The sequence below is a fragment of the Ranitomeya variabilis genome, chromosome 4, assembly GCF_051348905.1.
Source record: "Ranitomeya variabilis isolate aRanVar5 chromosome 4, aRanVar5.hap1, whole genome shotgun sequence".
NCBI classification, from domain to species: domain Eukaryota; kingdom Metazoa; phylum Chordata; class Amphibia; order Anura; family Dendrobatidae; genus Ranitomeya; species Ranitomeya variabilis.
In genome coordinates, this window is record NC_135235.1 from 69,487,876 (window position 1) to 69,507,485 (window position 19,610).

The 19,610-nt window shown below is 42.0% G+C and overlaps 1 protein-coding gene across 3 annotated transcripts in view; it reads left to right on the top strand.

Moving 5' to 3' along the window:
* NEURL1 (neuralized E3 ubiquitin protein ligase 1) overlaps nucleotides 1-19,610 on the top strand; it is a 319,459-nt gene that overhangs the window by 254,272 nt on the left and 45,577 nt on the right. For all 3 annotated transcript variants that reach the window (XM_077258683.1, XM_077258685.1, XM_077258684.1), the window contains exons 2-3: nucleotides 11,365-11,606; nucleotides 19,160-19,481. In XM_077258683.1, the coding sequence (XP_077114798.1) occupies nucleotides 11,365-11,606; nucleotides 19,160-19,481 (564 nt within the window). The remainder of the gene's footprint in view (nucleotides 1-11,364; nucleotides 11,607-19,159; nucleotides 19,482-19,610) is intronic.

Sequence of the window (19,610 nt, forward strand, 5' to 3'; positions counted from 1 at the left end):
CCTTGAGGGACGTTTGGTAGTTAGTCCAGGCTTGAAAATGCATGGTGGTTAAGTGTCTATGCATGCAACTAGTATTTAGACTTTTCAGATTCTGACCTCTGCTTAAGCTAGTTGAACATTTTTGACAGATGACTTTGCGCTGATCAGTTGGATGTTGTTTAAAAAAATGCCAGACTGCACTCTTCCTAGACTCGGATCCCTTTTCAGGGATTGCAGACTGAGCTTTAACCGGATGGCAACGCTGTGCTCCAACAGGTTTTGGCTTTGACACGCGTTTTGGGCCAGATACGGGCCCGGCAGATGGAACCTGTTGCGATGTTGATGCCTGCTGCGGCCCCTCCTCCACCTCCGCTTCTGAACTACTGCCGCCTGCACCCTGTTCCCCCAATGGCTGCCAATCGGGGTCAATAACTGGGTCATCTATTACCTCCTCTTCGAGCTCGTGTGCAACTTCGTCTGTGTCACTGTGTCGGTCGGTGGTATAGCGTTCGTGGCGGGGCAACATAGTCTCATCAGGGTCTGATTGTGGATCTGTACCCTGAGAGGGCAATGTGGTGGTCTGAGTCAAAGGAGCAGCATAGTACTCTGGCTGTGGCTGTGCATCAGTGCACTCCATGTCAGAATATACTTGTAATGGGCATGGCCTGTTAAATGTTTCACTTTCTAAGCCAGGGACGGTATGTGTAAAGAGCTCCATGGAGTGACCCGTTGTGTCGCCTGCTGCATCCTTCTCTCTTGTTGTAGTTTTTGCTGAGGAGGACAAGGAAGCGACTTGTCCCTGACCGTGAACATCCACAAGCGACGCGCTGCTTTTACATTTACCAGTTTCGGAAGAGGAGGCAAAAGAGCTAGAGGCTGAGTCTGCAATGTAAGCCAAAACTTGCTGTTGCTGCTCCGCCTTTAAAAGCGGTTTTCCTACTCCCAGAAAAGAGAGCGTTCGAGGCCTTGTGTAGCCTGACGACGAAACTGGCTCCACAGCTCCAGACTTAGGTGGAATATTTTTATCCCCACAACCACCTGATGCTCCACTACCACTACCATCATTACCAGCTGACAATGAACGCCCACGACGACCTCTTGCACCAGACTTCCTCATTGTTTTAAAATCTTAACCAAAGTAACTTTATTTGTTGCTGTCAAACAACTTACACGGTGAGCTATAACTTCAGTATGATTTCAATATCCCTTAACAGGTTGGTGAGACCACAAGGAAAATCAGGCACAATGTTACACACTCTGTTTTCTGTGGCACAAAATCACAGAGATGACACACACGCAGGACTGTCACTCAAGCACTAATGTCAATATTAATCTCCCACCTAATTTATTTATTTTTTTTTCTCAGGGAGACTTTAGAAACCAAATAATATTAAAAAAAAAAAAAAAAAAAAAGGCTTTCTATGGCCCACAATTAGAGAGAGAGAGGTGGCACACCCAGGAGTCAAGACTGGCGCACAAGCTGAAAGGGCAATATTACTCTCCCACTGTTTTTTTAAGTTTTTTTTTTATTTCAGGGAGACTTTAGAAACCAAATAATATTAAAAAAACAAAAAAAAAAAATAGCCTTTCTATGGCCCACTGAATGAGAGAGAGAGGTGGCACACCCAGGAGTCAAGACTGGCACACAAGCTGAAAGGGCAATATTACTCTCCCACTGTTTTTTGTATGTTTTTTTTTTTTTTTTCAGGGAGACTTTAGAAACCAAATAATATTAAAAAAACCAAAAAAAAAATAGCCTTTCTATGGCCCACTGAATGAGAGAGAGAGGTGGCACACCCAGGAGTCAAGACTGGCACACAAGCTGAAAGGGCAATATTACTCTCCCACTGTTTTTTTATGTATTTTTTGTTTTTTAAGGGAGACTTTAGAAACCCAATAATATTTTAAAAAAAAATAAATAGGCTTTCTATGGCCCACTGAATGAAAGGGAGAGAGGTGGCACACCCAGGAGTCAAGACTGGCACACAAGCTGAAAGGGCAATATTACTCTCCCACTGTTTTTTTATGTATTTTTTGTTTTTTAAGGGAGACTTTAGAAACCCAATAATATTTAAAAAAATAAATAAATAGGCTTTCTATGGCCCACTGAATGAAAGGGAGAGAGGTGGCACACCCAGGAGTCAAGACTGGCACACAAGCTGAAAGGGCAATATTACTCTCCCACTGTTTTTTTATGTATTTTTTGTTTTTTAAGGGAGACTTTAGAAACCCAATAATATTTTAAAAAATAAATAAATAGGCTTTCTATGGCCCACTGAATGAGAGGGAGAGAGGTGGCACACCCAGGAGTCAAGCCTGGCACACAAGCTGAAAGGGCAATATTACTCTCCCACTGTTTTTTTATGTATTTTTTTGTTTTTTAAGGGAGACTTTAGAAACCCAATAATATTTAAAAAAAAAAAAAATAGGCTTTCTATGGCCCACTGAATGAGAGGGAGAGAGGTGGCACACCCAGGAGTCAAGCCTGGCACACAAGCTGAAAGGGCAATATTACTCTCCCACTGTTTTTTTATGTATTTTTTGTTTTTTAAGGGAGACTTTAGAAACCCAATAATATTTAAAAAAATAAATAAATAGGCTTTCTATGGCCCACTGAATGAAAGGGAGAGAGGTGGCACACCCAGGAGTCAAGACTGGCACACAAGCTGAAAGGGCAATATTACTCTCCCACTGTTTTTTTATGTATTTTTTGTTTTTTAAGGGAGACTTTAGAAACCCAATAATATTTAAAAAAAAAAATAAATAGGCTTTCTATGGCCCACTGAATGAGAGGGAGAGAGGTGGCACACCCAGGAGTCAAGCCTGGCACACAAGCTGAAAGGGCAATATTACTCTCCCACTGTTTTTTTATGTATTTTTTGTTTTTTAAGGGAGACTTTAGAAACCCAATAATATTTAAAAAAAAAAAAAATAGGCTTTCTATGGCCCACTGAATGAGAGGGAGAGAGGTGGCACACCCAGGAGTCAAGCCTGGCACACAAGCTGAAAGGGCAATATTACTCTCCCACTGTTTTTTTATGTATTTTTTGTTTTTTAAGGGAGACTTTAGAAACCCAATAATATTAAAAAAACCAAAAAAAAAATAGCCTTTCTATGGCCCACTGAATGAGAGAGAGAGGTGGCACACCCAGGAGTCAAGACTGGCACACAAGCTGAAAGGGCAATATTACTCTCCCACTGTTTTTTTATGTATTTTTTGTTTTTTAAGGGAGACTTTAGAAACCCAATAATATTTAAAAAAATAAATAAATAGGCTTTCTATGGCCCACTGAATGAGAGGGAGAGAGGTGGCACACCCAGGAGTCAAGACTGGCACACAAGCTGAAAGGGCAATATTACTCTCCCACTGTTTTTTTATGTTTTTTTTTTTTTTTTCAGGGAGACTTTAGAAACCAAATAATAAGAAAAAAAATAAATAAATAAATAGGCTTTCTATAGCCCACTGAATAAGATAGCACACACAGCAGTGGCACACAAGCCCTGACTGAGGCCAATATTTTTCTCCCACTGATTGATGTAGTGTTTTTGTGTTGAGGTAGATTTTAGAACACAAATCAAGGAAAAAAAAAAAAAAATGCTTTCTATGGCCCACTGAATGAGAGAGAGGTGGCACACCCAGGAGTCAAGACTGGCACACAAGCTGAAAGGGCAATATTACTCTCCCACTGTTTTTTTATGTATTTTTTGTTTTTTAAGGGAGACTTTAGAAACCCAATAATATTTAAAAAAATAAATAAATAGGCTTTCTATGGCCCACTGAATGAGAGGGAGAGAGGTGGCACACCCAGGAGTCAAGCCTGGCACACAAGCTGAAAGGGCAATATTACTCTCCCACTGTTTTTTTATGTATTTTTTGTTTTTTAAGGGAGACTTTAGAAACCCAATAATATTTAAAAAAAAAAAAATAGGCTTTCTATGGCCCACTGAATGAGAGGGAGAGAGGTGGCACACCCAGGAGTCAAGACTGGCACACAAGCTGAAAGGGCAATATTACTCTCCCACTGTTTTTTTATGTTTTTTTTTTTTTTTTCAGGGAGACTTTAGAAACCAAATAATATTAAAAAAAACAAAAAAAAAAATAGCCTTTCTATGGCCCACTGAATGAGAGAGAGAGGTGGCACACCCAGGAGTCAAGACTGGCACACAAGCTGAAAGGGCAATATTACTCTCCCACTGTTTTTTTAGGTATTTTTTTTTTTTTCAGGGAGACTTTAGAAACCAAATAATATTAAAAAAAAAAAAAAAAAAAAATAGGCTTTCTATGGCCCACTGAATGAGAGATAGCACACACAGCAGTGGCACACAAGCCCTGACTGAGGCCAATATTTTTCTCCCACTGATTGATGTAGTGTTTTTGTGTTGAGGTAGAATTTAGAACACAAATCACGGAAAAAATAAATAGGCTTTCTATGGCCCACTCAGTGAGAGATGGCACACACAGGGATGGCACTGTAGCAGAAATGCCAATCTTAATCTCCCACAAAAAAAACAAAAAAAAAACAGGGACTGTCCTACAATTACTATCTCCCTGCAGTAATGTAAGCCAGGTATGGCAGGCAGCAATAGGAGTGGACTGATGCACAAATTAAATAAAAAGTGTGGACAAACAAAAAAGATAGCTGTGCAGAAAGGAAGGAACAAGAGGATATGTGCTTTGAAAAAAGCAGTTGGTTTCCACAGTGGCGTACACACAGCAATACAGCTATCACGGAGCCTTCTAGGGCAGCCCAATGAGCTACAGCGCTGAGGGGAAAAAAAAAAAAAAATAGCTTCCACAGTCCCTGCACACCGAAGGTGGTGTTGGACAGTGGAAATCGCTGCAGCACAAGCGGTTTGGTGGTTAGTGGACCCTGCCTAACGCTATCCCTGCTTCTGACGAAGCGGCAGCAACCTGTCCCTAAGCTCAGATCAGCAGCAGTAAGATGGCGGTCGGCGGGAACGCCCCTTTATAGCCCCTGTGACGCCGCAGACAGCAAGCCAATCACTGCAATGCCCTTCTCTAAGATGGTGGGGACCAGGATCTATGTCATCACGCTGCCCACACTCTGCGTTCACCTTCATTGGCTGAGAAATGGCGCTTTTCGCGTCATTGAAACGCGACTTTGGCGCGAAAGTCGCGTACCGCATGGCCGACAAGCACAGGGGTCGGATCGGGTTTCATGAGACGCCGACTTAGCCAAAAGTCGGCGACTTTTGAAAATGATCGACCCGTTTCGCTCAACCCTACTCATAACCGCTGCAGCCAATCACTGGGCTGAGCTGCTCATTCCAGTCTTCATCAGTGATAGGCTGCAGTGGACACTGTGCTGGAGTCGTGACATTAGCACTGTCCCAAGATGGCACCGGCCGCGTCTGAGCAGTAGCCTCTATCGGCGATCTGATAGATGCTACTGCGCAGGCGCTTACGGCGCCATCTTGGCGGAGACAATTTTTTTCCTCTAGCAAGATGGCACCTGCACAGTAGCACCTATCAGATCGCTGATAGATGCTACTGCGCTGGCGCCGCCGGCACCATCTTGGTGGAGACAATTTTTTTTCCTCTTGAAAATGGCGCCGGCGGCACCTGGGCAGAAGCGGCCCTTGCCATTTTGAGATAGAATTTTATTTTTTTTATTAATAAATGTATATCACTAAATAAAATAATTGAATGCATATTATAGATGCGACCATTCTACAGCGCTGCGCCTGCTGAATGTGATTTTTTTTTCCTGACTAGGGGTCAGGTCAGTGATCAGAGCGCCACATGAAGACCCCCCAGAGCACGAGCATATCATTAAGGCTGGTTTCAGACTTGCGTTCGGCAGAGCTGTGGATGGCAGCCTTCCTCCGTGAAGCCCCGCCCACTGTCGCGCCTCTTTCTTCAGCTCCGCCTACGTCTGCATGCGTCCTGCATACCCTATCTTTAACATTGTGTACGCAGGCCATGCGGATGTATGCGGATGCCTCCGCATGCGTCTTTTTGAAGCTACGCCGACTGCAACAAAATGCAACATGTTGCGTTTGGTGCAGGTCAGCGCAGCGTCAAAACGACGCATGTGGAGGCATCCGCATACATCCGCATGGCCTGCGTACACAATGTTAAAGATTGGTACGCAGGACACATGCAGACGTAGGCGGAGCTGAAGAAAGAGGCGCGGCAGTGGGTGGGGCTTCACGGAGGAAGAAGGCTGCCATCCACAGCTCTGCCGAACGCAAGTCTGAAACCAGCCTAACTGAAAACTGCAAATAAAGATTAAACAACAACCACAAGACGGATTTCATCACCAGGTATCATTGTAATCAGTATAACAGCGCCGACCTGACACTGTGTGTAGGTTACTGTGCACAATCCTGCTGGCAGGTTCCATTTAATAGGGAAAGTCATTGCTTGCATACGCTACTGTCTTAGTTTCCTACGCTACACAAAACTTTCCATTTTAGATATTTATTAAATATTGGCAGGATATGCTATAAATGTCTGATAGATTCGCATCCAACCTATGGTGAGAACAGGAAGCCATGAATGCCCTCTTCTGGTAAGGTGCCGTCAGCAGTAAGGTGGAGCAGGAATCTGTCAACAGATTGTTGCTATGGATCCGAGAGCAGCATTATGTAGGGGCAGAGACCCTGATTCCAGCGGTGTTCCTTACTGAACTACTTGGTGCGGTTTTGATAGAATCCCTGTTTTCTCTGCAGCAGATGCTGAGCTGTGTGTAACCCCACCCACACCACTGATAGGAAACTTCCTGTGTAGACTGTATGTTGTCAGCAAGCTGCCAATCAGTGGTGGGGGCGGGGTTACACAGATTAGCTGGACTGGTTTGCATGTGACACTTAGTCCTGTTGCGATAATCTCCTGCTGGTAAAACACTGATTGTATGGAACCTACAGCAAGCTGATAAGCTAGCGACACATCACTGGAATCAGGCTTTCTGTCCCTACATAAAGCTGCTCTCAGATTCAATGTAAAAACTTGCTGACAGAGTGGTTTTAAGTAGTGATGAGCGAGTATACTCGTTGCTCGTGTTTTAGTTAGTGTTCGGAGATTAAGTTTTCATCGCCTCAGCTGAATGATTTACAGCTAGTAGCCAGCCTTGGTATATGTGGGGTTTGCCTGGTTGCTAGGGAATCCCCACATGTAATCAAGCTGGCTAATAGCTGTAAATCATTCAGCTGAAGCGATGAAAACTAAATCTCCGAGCACTAACAAATACTCGGAGGACACCCGAGTGTGCTCGGGAAAACCCGAGCAACGAGTATACTCGCTCATCACTAGTTTTAAATGGAGAGGCAGCCACTTGCGCAATGCTATGGGAACAGAATGGAGAGAATAGAAATCTATTTATTTTGCAATCTTGCATCTTACAGGGCCAATATACATTCTGACATATACCACCAGGCAGTGCCGAAATAGAGATCTAGTTAAAGAAGCCCTCCTCCTCCCATCCAAGTGTTTATCCTCTGAATTTATTGCAGTCATCATGTTATATAGCACTGTGTACTTACAATTGCTCATTTTGCCTTTCTACCCTTTTCCATTAGATCTACTCTCTGTATATTACTGTAGGGGGAAAGTAGTGGGGGTACAGGGAACAACGTGTGTGTGGTGATAGTGGTGGCAGAAAAAAAATGAAAAATGTTTTTGTAAATATCCATATTTAAAAGAAAAATATCAACTTTTGGACAGCATGGTGTCTCCGTAGTTAGCACTGCAGCCTTGCAGCGCTGGGGACCTTGGTTCAAATCCCACCAAGGACAACATCCGCAAAAATGTTGTGCGTTCTCCATGTGTTTGTGTGGTTTTCCTTCGGGTTCTCTGAATCCCTCCCACACTGCAAAGACTGATTAGGGAATCTAGATTGTGAGCCCCAATGGGGACAGTGATGATCTCTGTAAAGCGCTGTGGAATTAATGGCGCTATATAAGTTAGTAAAATAAATAAAAAAAGTCTTCAATCTTCTATATATTTCCATTGCCTTCATGATTAAGCAGAACTGAATCTCAGAGGTCGAGCCTTGCCACACGTCTATTGTTACAAACGGCAGAATGTTTGGTAGAAGACAGACGAGGAGATGAGAAACGTGTGCAGGAAATATTTACATAGTGAGGCGCGTGCGGGTGGGGAAACCTGGACAGAACGTATTTGGAGGAAGAGAAGGCATCTTCCTGTCATTCTTTCAGAGTACAGCACAGGAGATTAATTTTCCATTTTTTCTCCGTTCTCTTTATGACTTGCACTTTTAATGGTGCGGAGAGAGCTGTATTGTTGGGTTTCCTCTGCTCTGACATGTAAGATGGAAACATGGATGTCTATCATTGCAGAACCTGCTTTGTAGTATACCTTGTAGTCTCAGGATATATACACACATCCTAAATCCTCTGCTGTCCGGCTGGTATATGTCCATGCTAGAGGAAAACTATGGTATCCAGTCTCCAGTGTCGCTTTCTCGTGTCTCTCCACCTGTATTAACTTGCAATATGCATTGTACATGGGACTGAAAATCTTTCAAAAAGTATACATGGAGAAGAGTACCATAGCCAATGCCTGAATGGTTTGCACAACTCCATGTACTCACAGCTCAAGAGCACGGGTGCTCATGGCCATCACGTCCATCGCTTGTTACTTTCACCTACTATAGGAAACAGGGCAAAGTGTTGAGATTCTCTTGAATGATATATGTATTCAAACAGGTTTTAGATCACCCTCTACCAAAGATGAGATTTTATCAGAACCTGCATGTAACCTTATATTAGACTGGGCTGGGATATCATGCTGATGCTTTACCAAGTTCCTTTAACCTAGGAAAGGTTTTTCTTTCCCTCCCTGGATACATGTGGCTCAATAACTCTTCCATCTGGAGGAAATATGTGAGCACAACGTGCCGCCTAACAACTTGTTCTACTCACAGTGGGAGCGCTATTGCCGGGTGCACAGTCAATTTGGAGTGATTTAGAGGCTAAACTCTATTCCCACTTTCTGTCTGGAACGTTATCATCAGAAGCAGTTCTTGCCATTTACTTTATGTGCTACATGTTTAATAGGCAGTGGTTTCGCAAAAAAAAAGGAGATCAAACTTGTAGATTGTGAGCCCTCGCGGGCAGGGTCCTCTCTCCTCCTGTACCAGTCGTGACTTGTATTGGTTAAGATTACTGTACTTGTTTTTATTATGTATACCCCTCCTCACATGTAAGGCGCCATGGAATAAATGACGCTGTAATAATAATAATCTATGTGGAATCGGGAAGCTATGACGTCATACAATGGCCGAATGTCAGTAACAAGAAACATGCCCTGATATACGTAAATACGAAAAACATTTCACTTTGCCAGTTAATTTTACCATTTTAGCCTAAAATCCAATAGATAATGTCTAAATGTGTATATGCTCATATTATACCTATGGATGGTACTATATCAAATAACTTTAAAAAAAATAAATTAAAAAATGATTTAAATATGATTGAAAGACTCCCCCTATTAATTTATATTTTAAAACCGCATTCATTATTTAAAAACAACTTTACACATACTGTTGCCTTACAGAGAGGGTGCCCTCTAAGTACATCATTAATTTAAGACATATGTGCCCTTACATGGCTATTCCCAAAATAATATGTTATCCCTTAATCTTTGGATTAATGTACAGATCCCTGGGGGTCCAATCACTGGGAAGCCCTGAAATTCTGAGAATTAGATTCTGTAACCAAGGAACTGGTCTTAATAGAATCCCATCTTGAGTGAACAGGTTGTGCTCTTGCTCGATCTCTGCTCCATTCATTGTCTATTGGACTGACAAAAATAGTAGAGCAATATACTGGGCTTTCTCCAACTGTCCCATAGACAATGAATGGAGCAGAGGCCAATCTTGTATACCTCCTTTTCATTCAAGACTAGTTTATGCAGAGCCCATTTCCCAGGATCTATAGCCCTGTTCTCGTGGTCTATAGCCCTGTTCTCAGGATCTATAGCCCTGTTCTCAGGATCTATAGCCCTGTTCTCAGGATATATAGCCTAGTTCTCGGGACCTATAGCCCTGTTCTCGAGATCTACAGCCCTGTTCTCAGGATCTATAGCTCTGTTCTCAGGATCTATAGCCTTGTTCTCAGGACCTATAGCCTTGTTCTCGTAATCTATAGCTCTGTTCTTGGGATATATAGCCCTGTTCTTGGGACATATAGCCCTGTTCTCAGGATCTATAGCCCTGTTCTTGGGTTCTAAAGCCCTGTTCTCAGGATATATAACCCTGTTCTCTTGATCTGTAGCCCTGTTCTCTGGATCTGTAGCCCTGTTCTCAGGATCTGTAGCCCTGTTCTCTGGATCTGTAGCCCTGTTCTCAGGATATATAGCCTAGTTCTCGGGACCTATAGCCCTGTTCTCGAGATCTACAGCCCTGTTCTCAGGATCTATAGCTCTGTTCTCAGGATCTATAGCCTTGTTCTCAGGACCTATAGCCTTGTTCTCGTAATCTATAGCTCTGTTCTTGGGATATATAGCCCTGTTCTTGGGACATATAGCCCTGTTCTCAGGATCTATAGCCTTGTTCTTGGGTTCTAAAGCCCTGTTCTCAGGATATATAACCCTGTTCTCTGGATCTGTAGCCCTGTTCTCTTGATCTGTAGCCCTGTTCTCTGGATCTGTAGCCCTGTTCTCAGGATCTGTAGCCCTGCTCTCTGGATCTGTAGCCCTGTTCTCTGGATCTGTAGCCCTGTTCTCAGGATCTGTAGCCCTGTTCTCTTGATCTGTAGCCCTGTTCTCTGGATCTGTAGCCCTGTTCTCAGGATCTGTAGCCCTGCTCTCTGGATCTGTAGCCCTGTTCTCTGGATCTGTAGCCCTGTTCTCAGGATCTGTAGCCCTGCTCTCTGGATCTGTAGCCCTGTTCTTGAGATCTATAGCCCTGTTCTCGGGATCTATAGCCCTGTTCTTGGGATATATAGCCCTGTTCTCGGGATAAATAGCTCTGTTATCGAGATTTATAGCCCTGTTCTCGGGATATGTAGCCCTGTTATCGGGATCTATAGCCCTGTTCTCGAGATCTATAGCCCTGTTTTTGGGATCTATAGCCCTGTTCTTGGGATATATAGCCCTGTTCTCGGGATATATAACCCTGTTCTCGGAATCTATAGCCCTGTTCTTGGGATCTAAAGCCCTGTTCTCTGGATCTATAGCCCTGTTCTTGGGATATATAGCCCTGTTCTCGGGATAAATAGCTCTGTTATCAAGATCTATAGCCCTGTTCTCAGGATATATAGCCCTGTTCTTGGGATTGCTGGGGGTCAGACAGCTGTACATAGAGAATAACTTACAATTTGGGGAATAAATCTTTAAATTAAATGTGATGAATATTTTGGACATTGTTCTTCTTCTTAATCCTGTTTTCTTTTCAGATTCTCTAGGTGGGACATTTCCAACCTCCTCTCATCGATGTCATCACAAGCAGAAGCACTGCATGCCCATGCCACAATGTGGAGGATTATTAATCAGTCCTCTCCTTTTCCATCCCCATGCCAAGGGATCCCAGATCATGATGGATACCACACAGAAAACAGTAAAGAGACAGGCCAGTTTCTGCAACGCCATCACCTTCAGCAACAGACCCATAGTCATACACGAACAAGTGCGACTTAAGGTACGTTGCATTGTCATTGACGGGAATGAAAGTGTCTGACGGCAGCACCAGATCTTATCCCATTGCCGTTCCTAAGACTGGTATTTCTTATCCTATAAATCTGTTATATAGTGATTACATAACTGCGGATAAGATAGTGCGCATCTTAGAGTTTTATAAACTTGCACTGATGATTGAACTTGTATTATTCTAGAAGTCTAGTAAGACACATTGATCAGCCTCGAAGTAAGATGTCACAGTGTAAAAGTGCAGACTCAACAACCTGCTCTGGAGAGAAAGAACACACCACTGCAATCACAATGGCCGGGCAAAGATGAAGGAATACAGTGAAATTCCTGCTGCTTGATTTATATTATGGCCTTTAATAAATCTACACGTGCAGATGGAGTAGAAGAAACCCTTTGTATCGGCCACAACATTAGAGCCGAGACGATTTGTCAGGAAATTAGTAACAAACTGAAAAAATGTAACCCCCCAAAACGCACTCATTCCTTTATCCTCTCCCAAGTGATCCACTAAAGCAGTGATCCAACTGTGTGATGAGCAGTAGGAACCTTGAGATTGCGAAACCTCACAATACTCTGCCGTGTATCACATCTTGCTCCTATGACCAGGCATGTTTTCCTCCTCTTCCAATTATTGATAGCACATTTCAGTCATGGGGTGATATTCATGGGATTGTAATCTTACATGACAGTGTGTTGTGATGTGTCCGCTTCTGTTTTAAGTGAGAACAGATACCATCCAAGGCTATGGAGAGTGCAGTCAATACCAGGGTTCTGGAGCAACCTAGGCGTGTCTAAAAGGTCTCTATGTCCCCTATGAATAGTCCACTTTCAGAGGTCCATGCTGTCTCCAAACCTTGACCTCAGTTTTGAAGTTAACTACGTTTTGCATAAACTACTTAGTGCCATCACCAAAAGGAAATACTCCCGTGCAAAATTTGAAGAGTTCATGACCTGACTAAATCCTACAGATTAGAAAAAAAAAGTCCAAAATACATGTGAAGCTGGCACTTCAAATCAATATTGTAACCACCATTCTGATGACTGTCATCACCAAAAATATGAAGAGATCTAGAGTATATAAAATATCCAATTTTTATTAATGATAAATTAAAACGATATCATCAAAGGGAAATAAAAAAACAAATGTCTCACCATGAGAGACTCCACAAAGTCCCTTAAAGGATTAAAGGGGCCCCCAGAAGAAGCCAGCGGTGAAACGCGCGTCGGGGTGGGGAGTCGTCACTTATTACCTCCAGTCAGCTATATTACGTACACCCCATTTTCTGGCTGCAGTTTATTTTCCCCTTCACTGCTAAGTTTGTCTTTGCTCAGTACCAGTTGGGGATTGTCCTGTGTCATGTGGGTTCTTCTATTTGTATAGTTATAGCACAGATGCTTATTGGATGTTATACCTGGCTATATTCAGATATTTATACTGATTTACTGTCAATTCCTTTAAGGGATTTTGTGGCGTCTCTCATAGTGAGACATTCCTGCTTTGTTTTCCCCTTGTTTTAATTTATCATTAATAAAAAATTGGATATTTTATATACTATGGATCTCTTCATATTTGTGGTGATGACAGTCATCAGAATGGTGGTTACTAAAACCTACAGATGACGGGATAACAGGGTTATGTAGAAAACCAAAGAAATGAGCAATGTGCAGGAGCATGTTCACACTGTTGCTATATCAGAGACAACAAAACCCAAGAAAAATACAAAATGAGCATATACGCTGTAGTAAGTAAGTAAATAGTCTATGTAAATAACATAAGGCACTTAGTTGACCCTATTTAATCTGTATAGCTTCCTATGGACAGATGTATAGGTATGCACGAAGTGTTGTGTTGTACACATGTTTCTCCGGTATTCCCCTAGATATTGAATGGTATGGGGGTCAAACATACCTAACTTTGCTTCACTAAAGAGGAGCTCTATAGATACCCGTTCTCAGGGTTCTGAAGCCCTGTTCTTAGGATCCTTTTTTCAAGTTATGGGTACTAAATTCTGTGATGGGACATCGATCAATTTATCTAGTCTAACTACCGTATGTGGATTCGGGAAGGGATTTTTCCCCTAATATGGGGCAATAAGCACCCATCTCATGGCATGTTTGCCTGGAGCAACATGTTAGATTACAGGATAAACCCAATAGATTTGTGTCTACCGTCAACTTTCAGAACTTTGAAACTACAATCTCCAGGAATCCCAGAATTTAGACTTTCAGTGCTCTTCAAGTCGAAGTTAAATTTGAGATTTGTGAAAACACATTTAAAGCTGTCCCCTCTATATAAAGCCTGCCCACCTTTGGCTCCACTTTTGAAGCTATAATGCCACTCAAAGTTCTTTATAAATTCCCCTAAATTAGTAGGTTGCATAACTTCAACAATTATTGGACTTGAAGCTTGAAAATTTGGCCGTATGGATGTACCGCATTACCACAATATTAAGAAAGTATGAAGAACTGTACCAAGAATCACTTCACCCTTAATCTGACCGTCATGCACCTTTCCACCTCATCGAGCAATGGCTTAAGGTCGAGCCATTACAGAGCCTCCAAGTCAATTACCATTTGTGGCAAAAAAATTCTGGCAGCTTTTGCTTGTCATTCTTGTTCGGGATATGTTAATTTTCTTTGCTAAGTTAGCATGAAGATAGAAAAAACATCTGGCCTTTACCGTTTAAAATCTACAAGTGAAGGGAAAAGTGTGTGCACAATTTATTTTGTGAGAGAAACCGCACTCGGAGACTGCTCACAGCTCAGAAACTTCACGCCTGGCTTCCTTCATTTACATTGAAGGAAAGGATACGGATCGAACAAGCATATTTGGACCAGCCGTGATGATTGCGGTTATAGTCTGTCAAGTCCAATTACATGCAACCTCTTTGTCTTGGCTGACTATCCTACAAAAATAAACCAGATATCAAAAGTCGATGGTGTCTCCGTATTGTTATACGTGATATTTTCTGGTATTTGACAATCAAAATATACTAGCGATTGACTTTTTAGATGAACGTTTGGACCATTTTTAAAACAAAAAAATTAATATTTTGTTGAAGGATTTTTTATGAAAAAAACATATATGGGATATTTCAGAAAAGACATAGACTGTTATCCCTTGTTACCTTATTGTAATTTTTATGATCGTGTTAATGTGGTTCCAGCTTGTAACGGGTCCATGTTTTGTGGATCTATTCCAATAACACTTTTCAGATTCTTTAGTTATTATTCAAAGTCAATTTCCACCCTTTTACAATATTATTTTTAGATCCACCATTCTTTTTCCTGAGCTCCATATCCCTTGCATAGACATGCTATAGCGTTAAAGGGACATTAAAAACATTACATTAAAAAAAACATTGATATAGGGGACTTAGTTACATAGTTATTGAGGTTGAAGGAAGACTTTAAGTCCATCTAGTTCAACCCATAGCCTAACCTAACATGCCCTAACATGTTGATCCAGAGGAAGGCAAAAAAAAACCATGTGGCAAAGAGTAACTCCACCATGGGGAAAAAAATTCCTTCCCGACTCCACATACGGCAATCAGACTAGTTCCCTGGATCAACGCCTTATCAAGGAATCTAGTGTATATACCCTGTAATATTATACTTTTCCAGAAAGGTATCCAGTCCCCTCTTAAATTTAATTAATGAATCACTCATTACAACATCATACGGCAGAGAGTTCCATAGTCTCACTGCTCTTACAGTAAAGAATCCGCGTCTGTTATTATGCTTAAACCTTCTTTCCTCCAGACGTAGAGGATGCCCCCTTGTCCCTGTCACCGGTCTATGATTAAAAAGATCATCAGAAAGGTCTTTGTACTGTCCCCTCATATATTTATACATTAAAATAAGATCACCCCTTAGTCTTCGTTTTTCCAAACTAAATAGCCCCAAGTATAATAACCTATCTTGGTATTGCAGACCCCCCAGTCCTCTAATAACCTTGGTCGCTCTTCTCTGCACCCGCTCCAGTTCAGCTATGTCTTTCTTATACACCGGAGACCAGAACTGTGCACAGTATTCTAAGTGTGGTCGAACTAGTGATTTGTATAGAGGTAAAATTATGTTCTCTAGCACTTATAAAAATCATATCTGTTAGTATAAAAGTTTTAGTGGTTTAGTTACCGGAAAAAATGTGTTTATTTTGTATGAAGGGGCTTGGTGCACCCCCTGAATTTGCAAACTGTACTGCCTGATCTCAATCATTGTAAAAAAGCAGGAGTTAAGGTCCTGGATGGCAGATATGTACCACAAAGGTGGTTGGCCTTGGTAATGTAAAATCTGTACCACTAATACTAGGCTACTGAGAGGGTAAATTTGACTGGATTTTTGGCTCCAGGATTTAGGAGAAACCAAAAGAATTTGCGTGAGAAAGGCAATTCCCATAATACAGCCCGGGACTTGCAGGACTAATAACAGCAGCTGGGTTAGCTCAGCAGAGTTAAAATTGTGCTGAAACTGATCAGAGGTGTGTTTGCTGAACTGCTGGAGCTGCTATGGCCTGAAATACTGATATTGGTCAGGCAGCTACATTTACCTTGTTTCATTGTGCCTGAAGGAGGGACTGTTTATGGAGAAAATCTGTTTTCGTTTTGGAGCTGTAAAGTTTATTAAGGAAAGTAAACTTTGTGATGTTTTGATATTAAAACCCTGTGACTGTACGAATCTAAGCGGCTACCTGCAAGCTGAACCCCTACAACCCCTAGAATTAAACATCAGGAGCTTATCCCTGCTAAGTCTCAGTGTGTGCTCTCATCGCTGTTTGCTGTCTTTTAAAAGTGCTCACTATGCAAAATGAGTGGATCTAATAGTTCACTGAGCCTTTTGCCATGCTAAGGGTGCACCAAAGCTCCCCCTACCGAACCACCAAAATCTATACTAGAGTTGTGATTTTTATAGGGGCAAAGTCACCTGCATAAAGGTATAAGTGATTTAGTTAGCATTTTTGGGAATGACAGAATCCCTTTAAAAAATAAAATGTCATGTACTACCAGCCACCACTAGCGGGAGAGTACCGCATACTATTTTGTTATTGCGTTCAATATATTTTAATGATCCATCCCTGCCAGCAGAGATGCTGAGACGGATTACAGGAAGTTGGGGAAGGCCCTGTTCTCTGATCCATCCAACTGCTTACAGGCATAACAGAGAGGTGAGCCTTAAGTTCAGGGTTGGTAAGTTATTAGGCAATGGAAGGAGCAATGCATCCTGGGAAGTGGAAACAAGGAAGTTCCAGCGCCTATAGTGCTGGGCAAATTCTGAAGAATATGATCTCACTCAAAAATAGTGGATAGCAAGTTGTAGATCAAAAAAATTGAGACAGTACCTGGATATATAAGAATCTTATTTGCGCTCTAAATAGTTTTAACTTGTAGTTGGAGATAAGGGCAGCAAGAGCATGGTTTTATTCAGGGGACTAAAAGCTCTGTATAAAAAAATATCAGGACACTAGAAAATTCAAAATAGTCAGCAAAGAATTTAGAACTTATTTGGACTGAAAAAATGAATAGTCATGTTTCATAAATGTATAATGCAGTAGGTCTGGAAGGATATTTGCTTCACTGGAATATTGTCATAGGGTTGTGACTCGTACAGGTCTATTCTATACTTAGTTTTAGAGACCGTGGTTGGGGGGAGGGTTTGGCTCCTAATTTTCATAGCTTTCATGACAAACGAGATCTTCTTTCAATGGCAATGAAAGATCCATTCCGTGAAAATGATGTCTAGTGATGGCCCTATACATGAGGCTGTGGGATATGTACATTGGTCATCCCAGAGCAGACCATGAACGACGCACAGTAACAGCTTTGTATGCCCTTTTCTGATATATTATGTTCTCTTTACTGCCCTTTACTGTAAATATGAATCGCCAGGAAGTCAGGGTGTGTTAGAGGAGATGCTTCAGAAGCAGACACAAGATGATCGTTCACGCTCCAGTCCAGTAATTTTTACAAGGGAAGATACTCAGTACTACTCGATTCAGTAATGTCAAGGTGCAATATCAAAGCATTTTCCCAGGATTCCATAGGATAAGGAATTTGCCAATCTCTAGTGATCCTAGTCCCACTAAGAGAATGGGGTTTTGCAGAGCCTATTACGGAGCTTGGCTATGACTGACAGTCCCATAGACAATGAGTGGAGCAAAGATGTAAATGTGCAACGTCCACAGCATTCCCAGTGGTCAGACAGAAAGCAAAAAGTAAGCTACGTCCTATCATATGATATAGGGGATAGCTTACTTTCTTGAGAAAACCAATTAAAAATTTGGCTGTACATATTACTCAATTTATTTGTGTCAGTTTATGACTTCATATATATAACTAGCATATGTATACTAAAAGGATACCTGTCACTAGACTTTGTCCCACTAAACCACCAGCAAGTCATTATGCAACTAGGATTTATTGTTCCAAACATAACAGTGCCAATACCAACCTTGAGCATTGCCAATACCAGCCTTGTACAGTGCCAATACAAGCCTTGAGCATTGCCAATACCAGCCTTGGACAGTGCCAATACCAGCCTTGTACAGTGCCAATACCAGCCTTGAGCATTTCCAATACCAGCCTTGGGCAACGCCGATACCGGCCTTGAGCATTGCCATAGCAGCCTAGGGCAATGCCAATAAAAGCCTTAGGCATTACCAATACCAGCCTTGGTTATTGACAGTACCAGCCTTGAACATTGTCAATACCAGCCTAGGGCATTGCCAATACCAGCCTTAAGCATTGCTAATACCAGCCTTGGGCAATGCCAATACCATCCTTGAGCACTGCCAGTACCAGCCTTAAGCATTGCCAAAACCAGCCTTAGGCATTGCCATTATTAGCCTTGGGCATTGCTAATATCAGCCTTGTGCATTGCCAATACCAGCCTTGGGCATTGCCAATACCAGCTTTGGGCATTGCCAATACCAGCCTTAGGCATTGCTAATATCAGCCTTGTGCATTTCCAATACCAGCCTTGGGCATTGCCAATTCCAGCCTTGGGCATTGCCAATATCAGCCCTGGGCATTACCAATACCAGCCTTGGGCATTACCAATACTAGTCTTGGGCATTGCCAATACCAGACTTTATCATTGCCAATTCCAGCTTTGGGCATTGCCAATACCAGCCTTGGCCATTACCAATACTAGTCTTGGGCATTGCCAATTCCAGCCTTGGGCATTGCAACTACCAGCCTGGGGCATTACTAATGCCAGCCTTGGGCATTACCAATACTAGTCTTTATCATTGCCAATACCAGCCTTTGGCACTGCCAATACCAGCCTTGGGCATTACCAATACCAGCCTTGGGCATTACCAATACCATATGGTGGCACATGCAATGCCTTTGACTTTGAATGTATTAAGCTTTCCCACTAGTAGTTAATCCAACTTGGTCAATTTGCAGAAATTACTTCAAAGATTATTATAATTTCTTAACAATGAAATTTAAAAATCTTACTACTTTGTAATATTCTTCAGAAATATGGAAACATCCAAAAATGCAAGGTTTTAATATATGCTTATTGTTCTTGTGTCTTTTGTAGATTACGAAGAAGCAATGTTGCTGGAGTGGGGCGCTCAGACTTGGGTTTACGTCCAAAGATCCTTCACGGATTAACCCTGACACATTACCCAAATATGCTTGTCCTGACCTTGTGTCTCAGAGTGGGTTCTGGGCCAAGGCATTGCCGGAAGAATTTGCAAATGAAGGAAACATCATTGCTTTTTGGGTGGATAAAAAGGGCCGAGTATTTTACAGGGTAAATGATTCAGGTGCAATGCTATTCTTCAGTGGAGTCAGGACCACGGAACCACTCTGGGCTTTGATCGACGTTTATGGGTTGACACGAGGTGTAGAGTTACTAGGTAAGTACAATTGATGTCCATTTGCTGCAGATGTTTCACTCTTTAGCTATAATCCTGAGTTGTGCACTGTATCGTACCTTCATTTATCAGAAACACACCTGCATTTTAAGAAAAAAGTGTATCACAAAT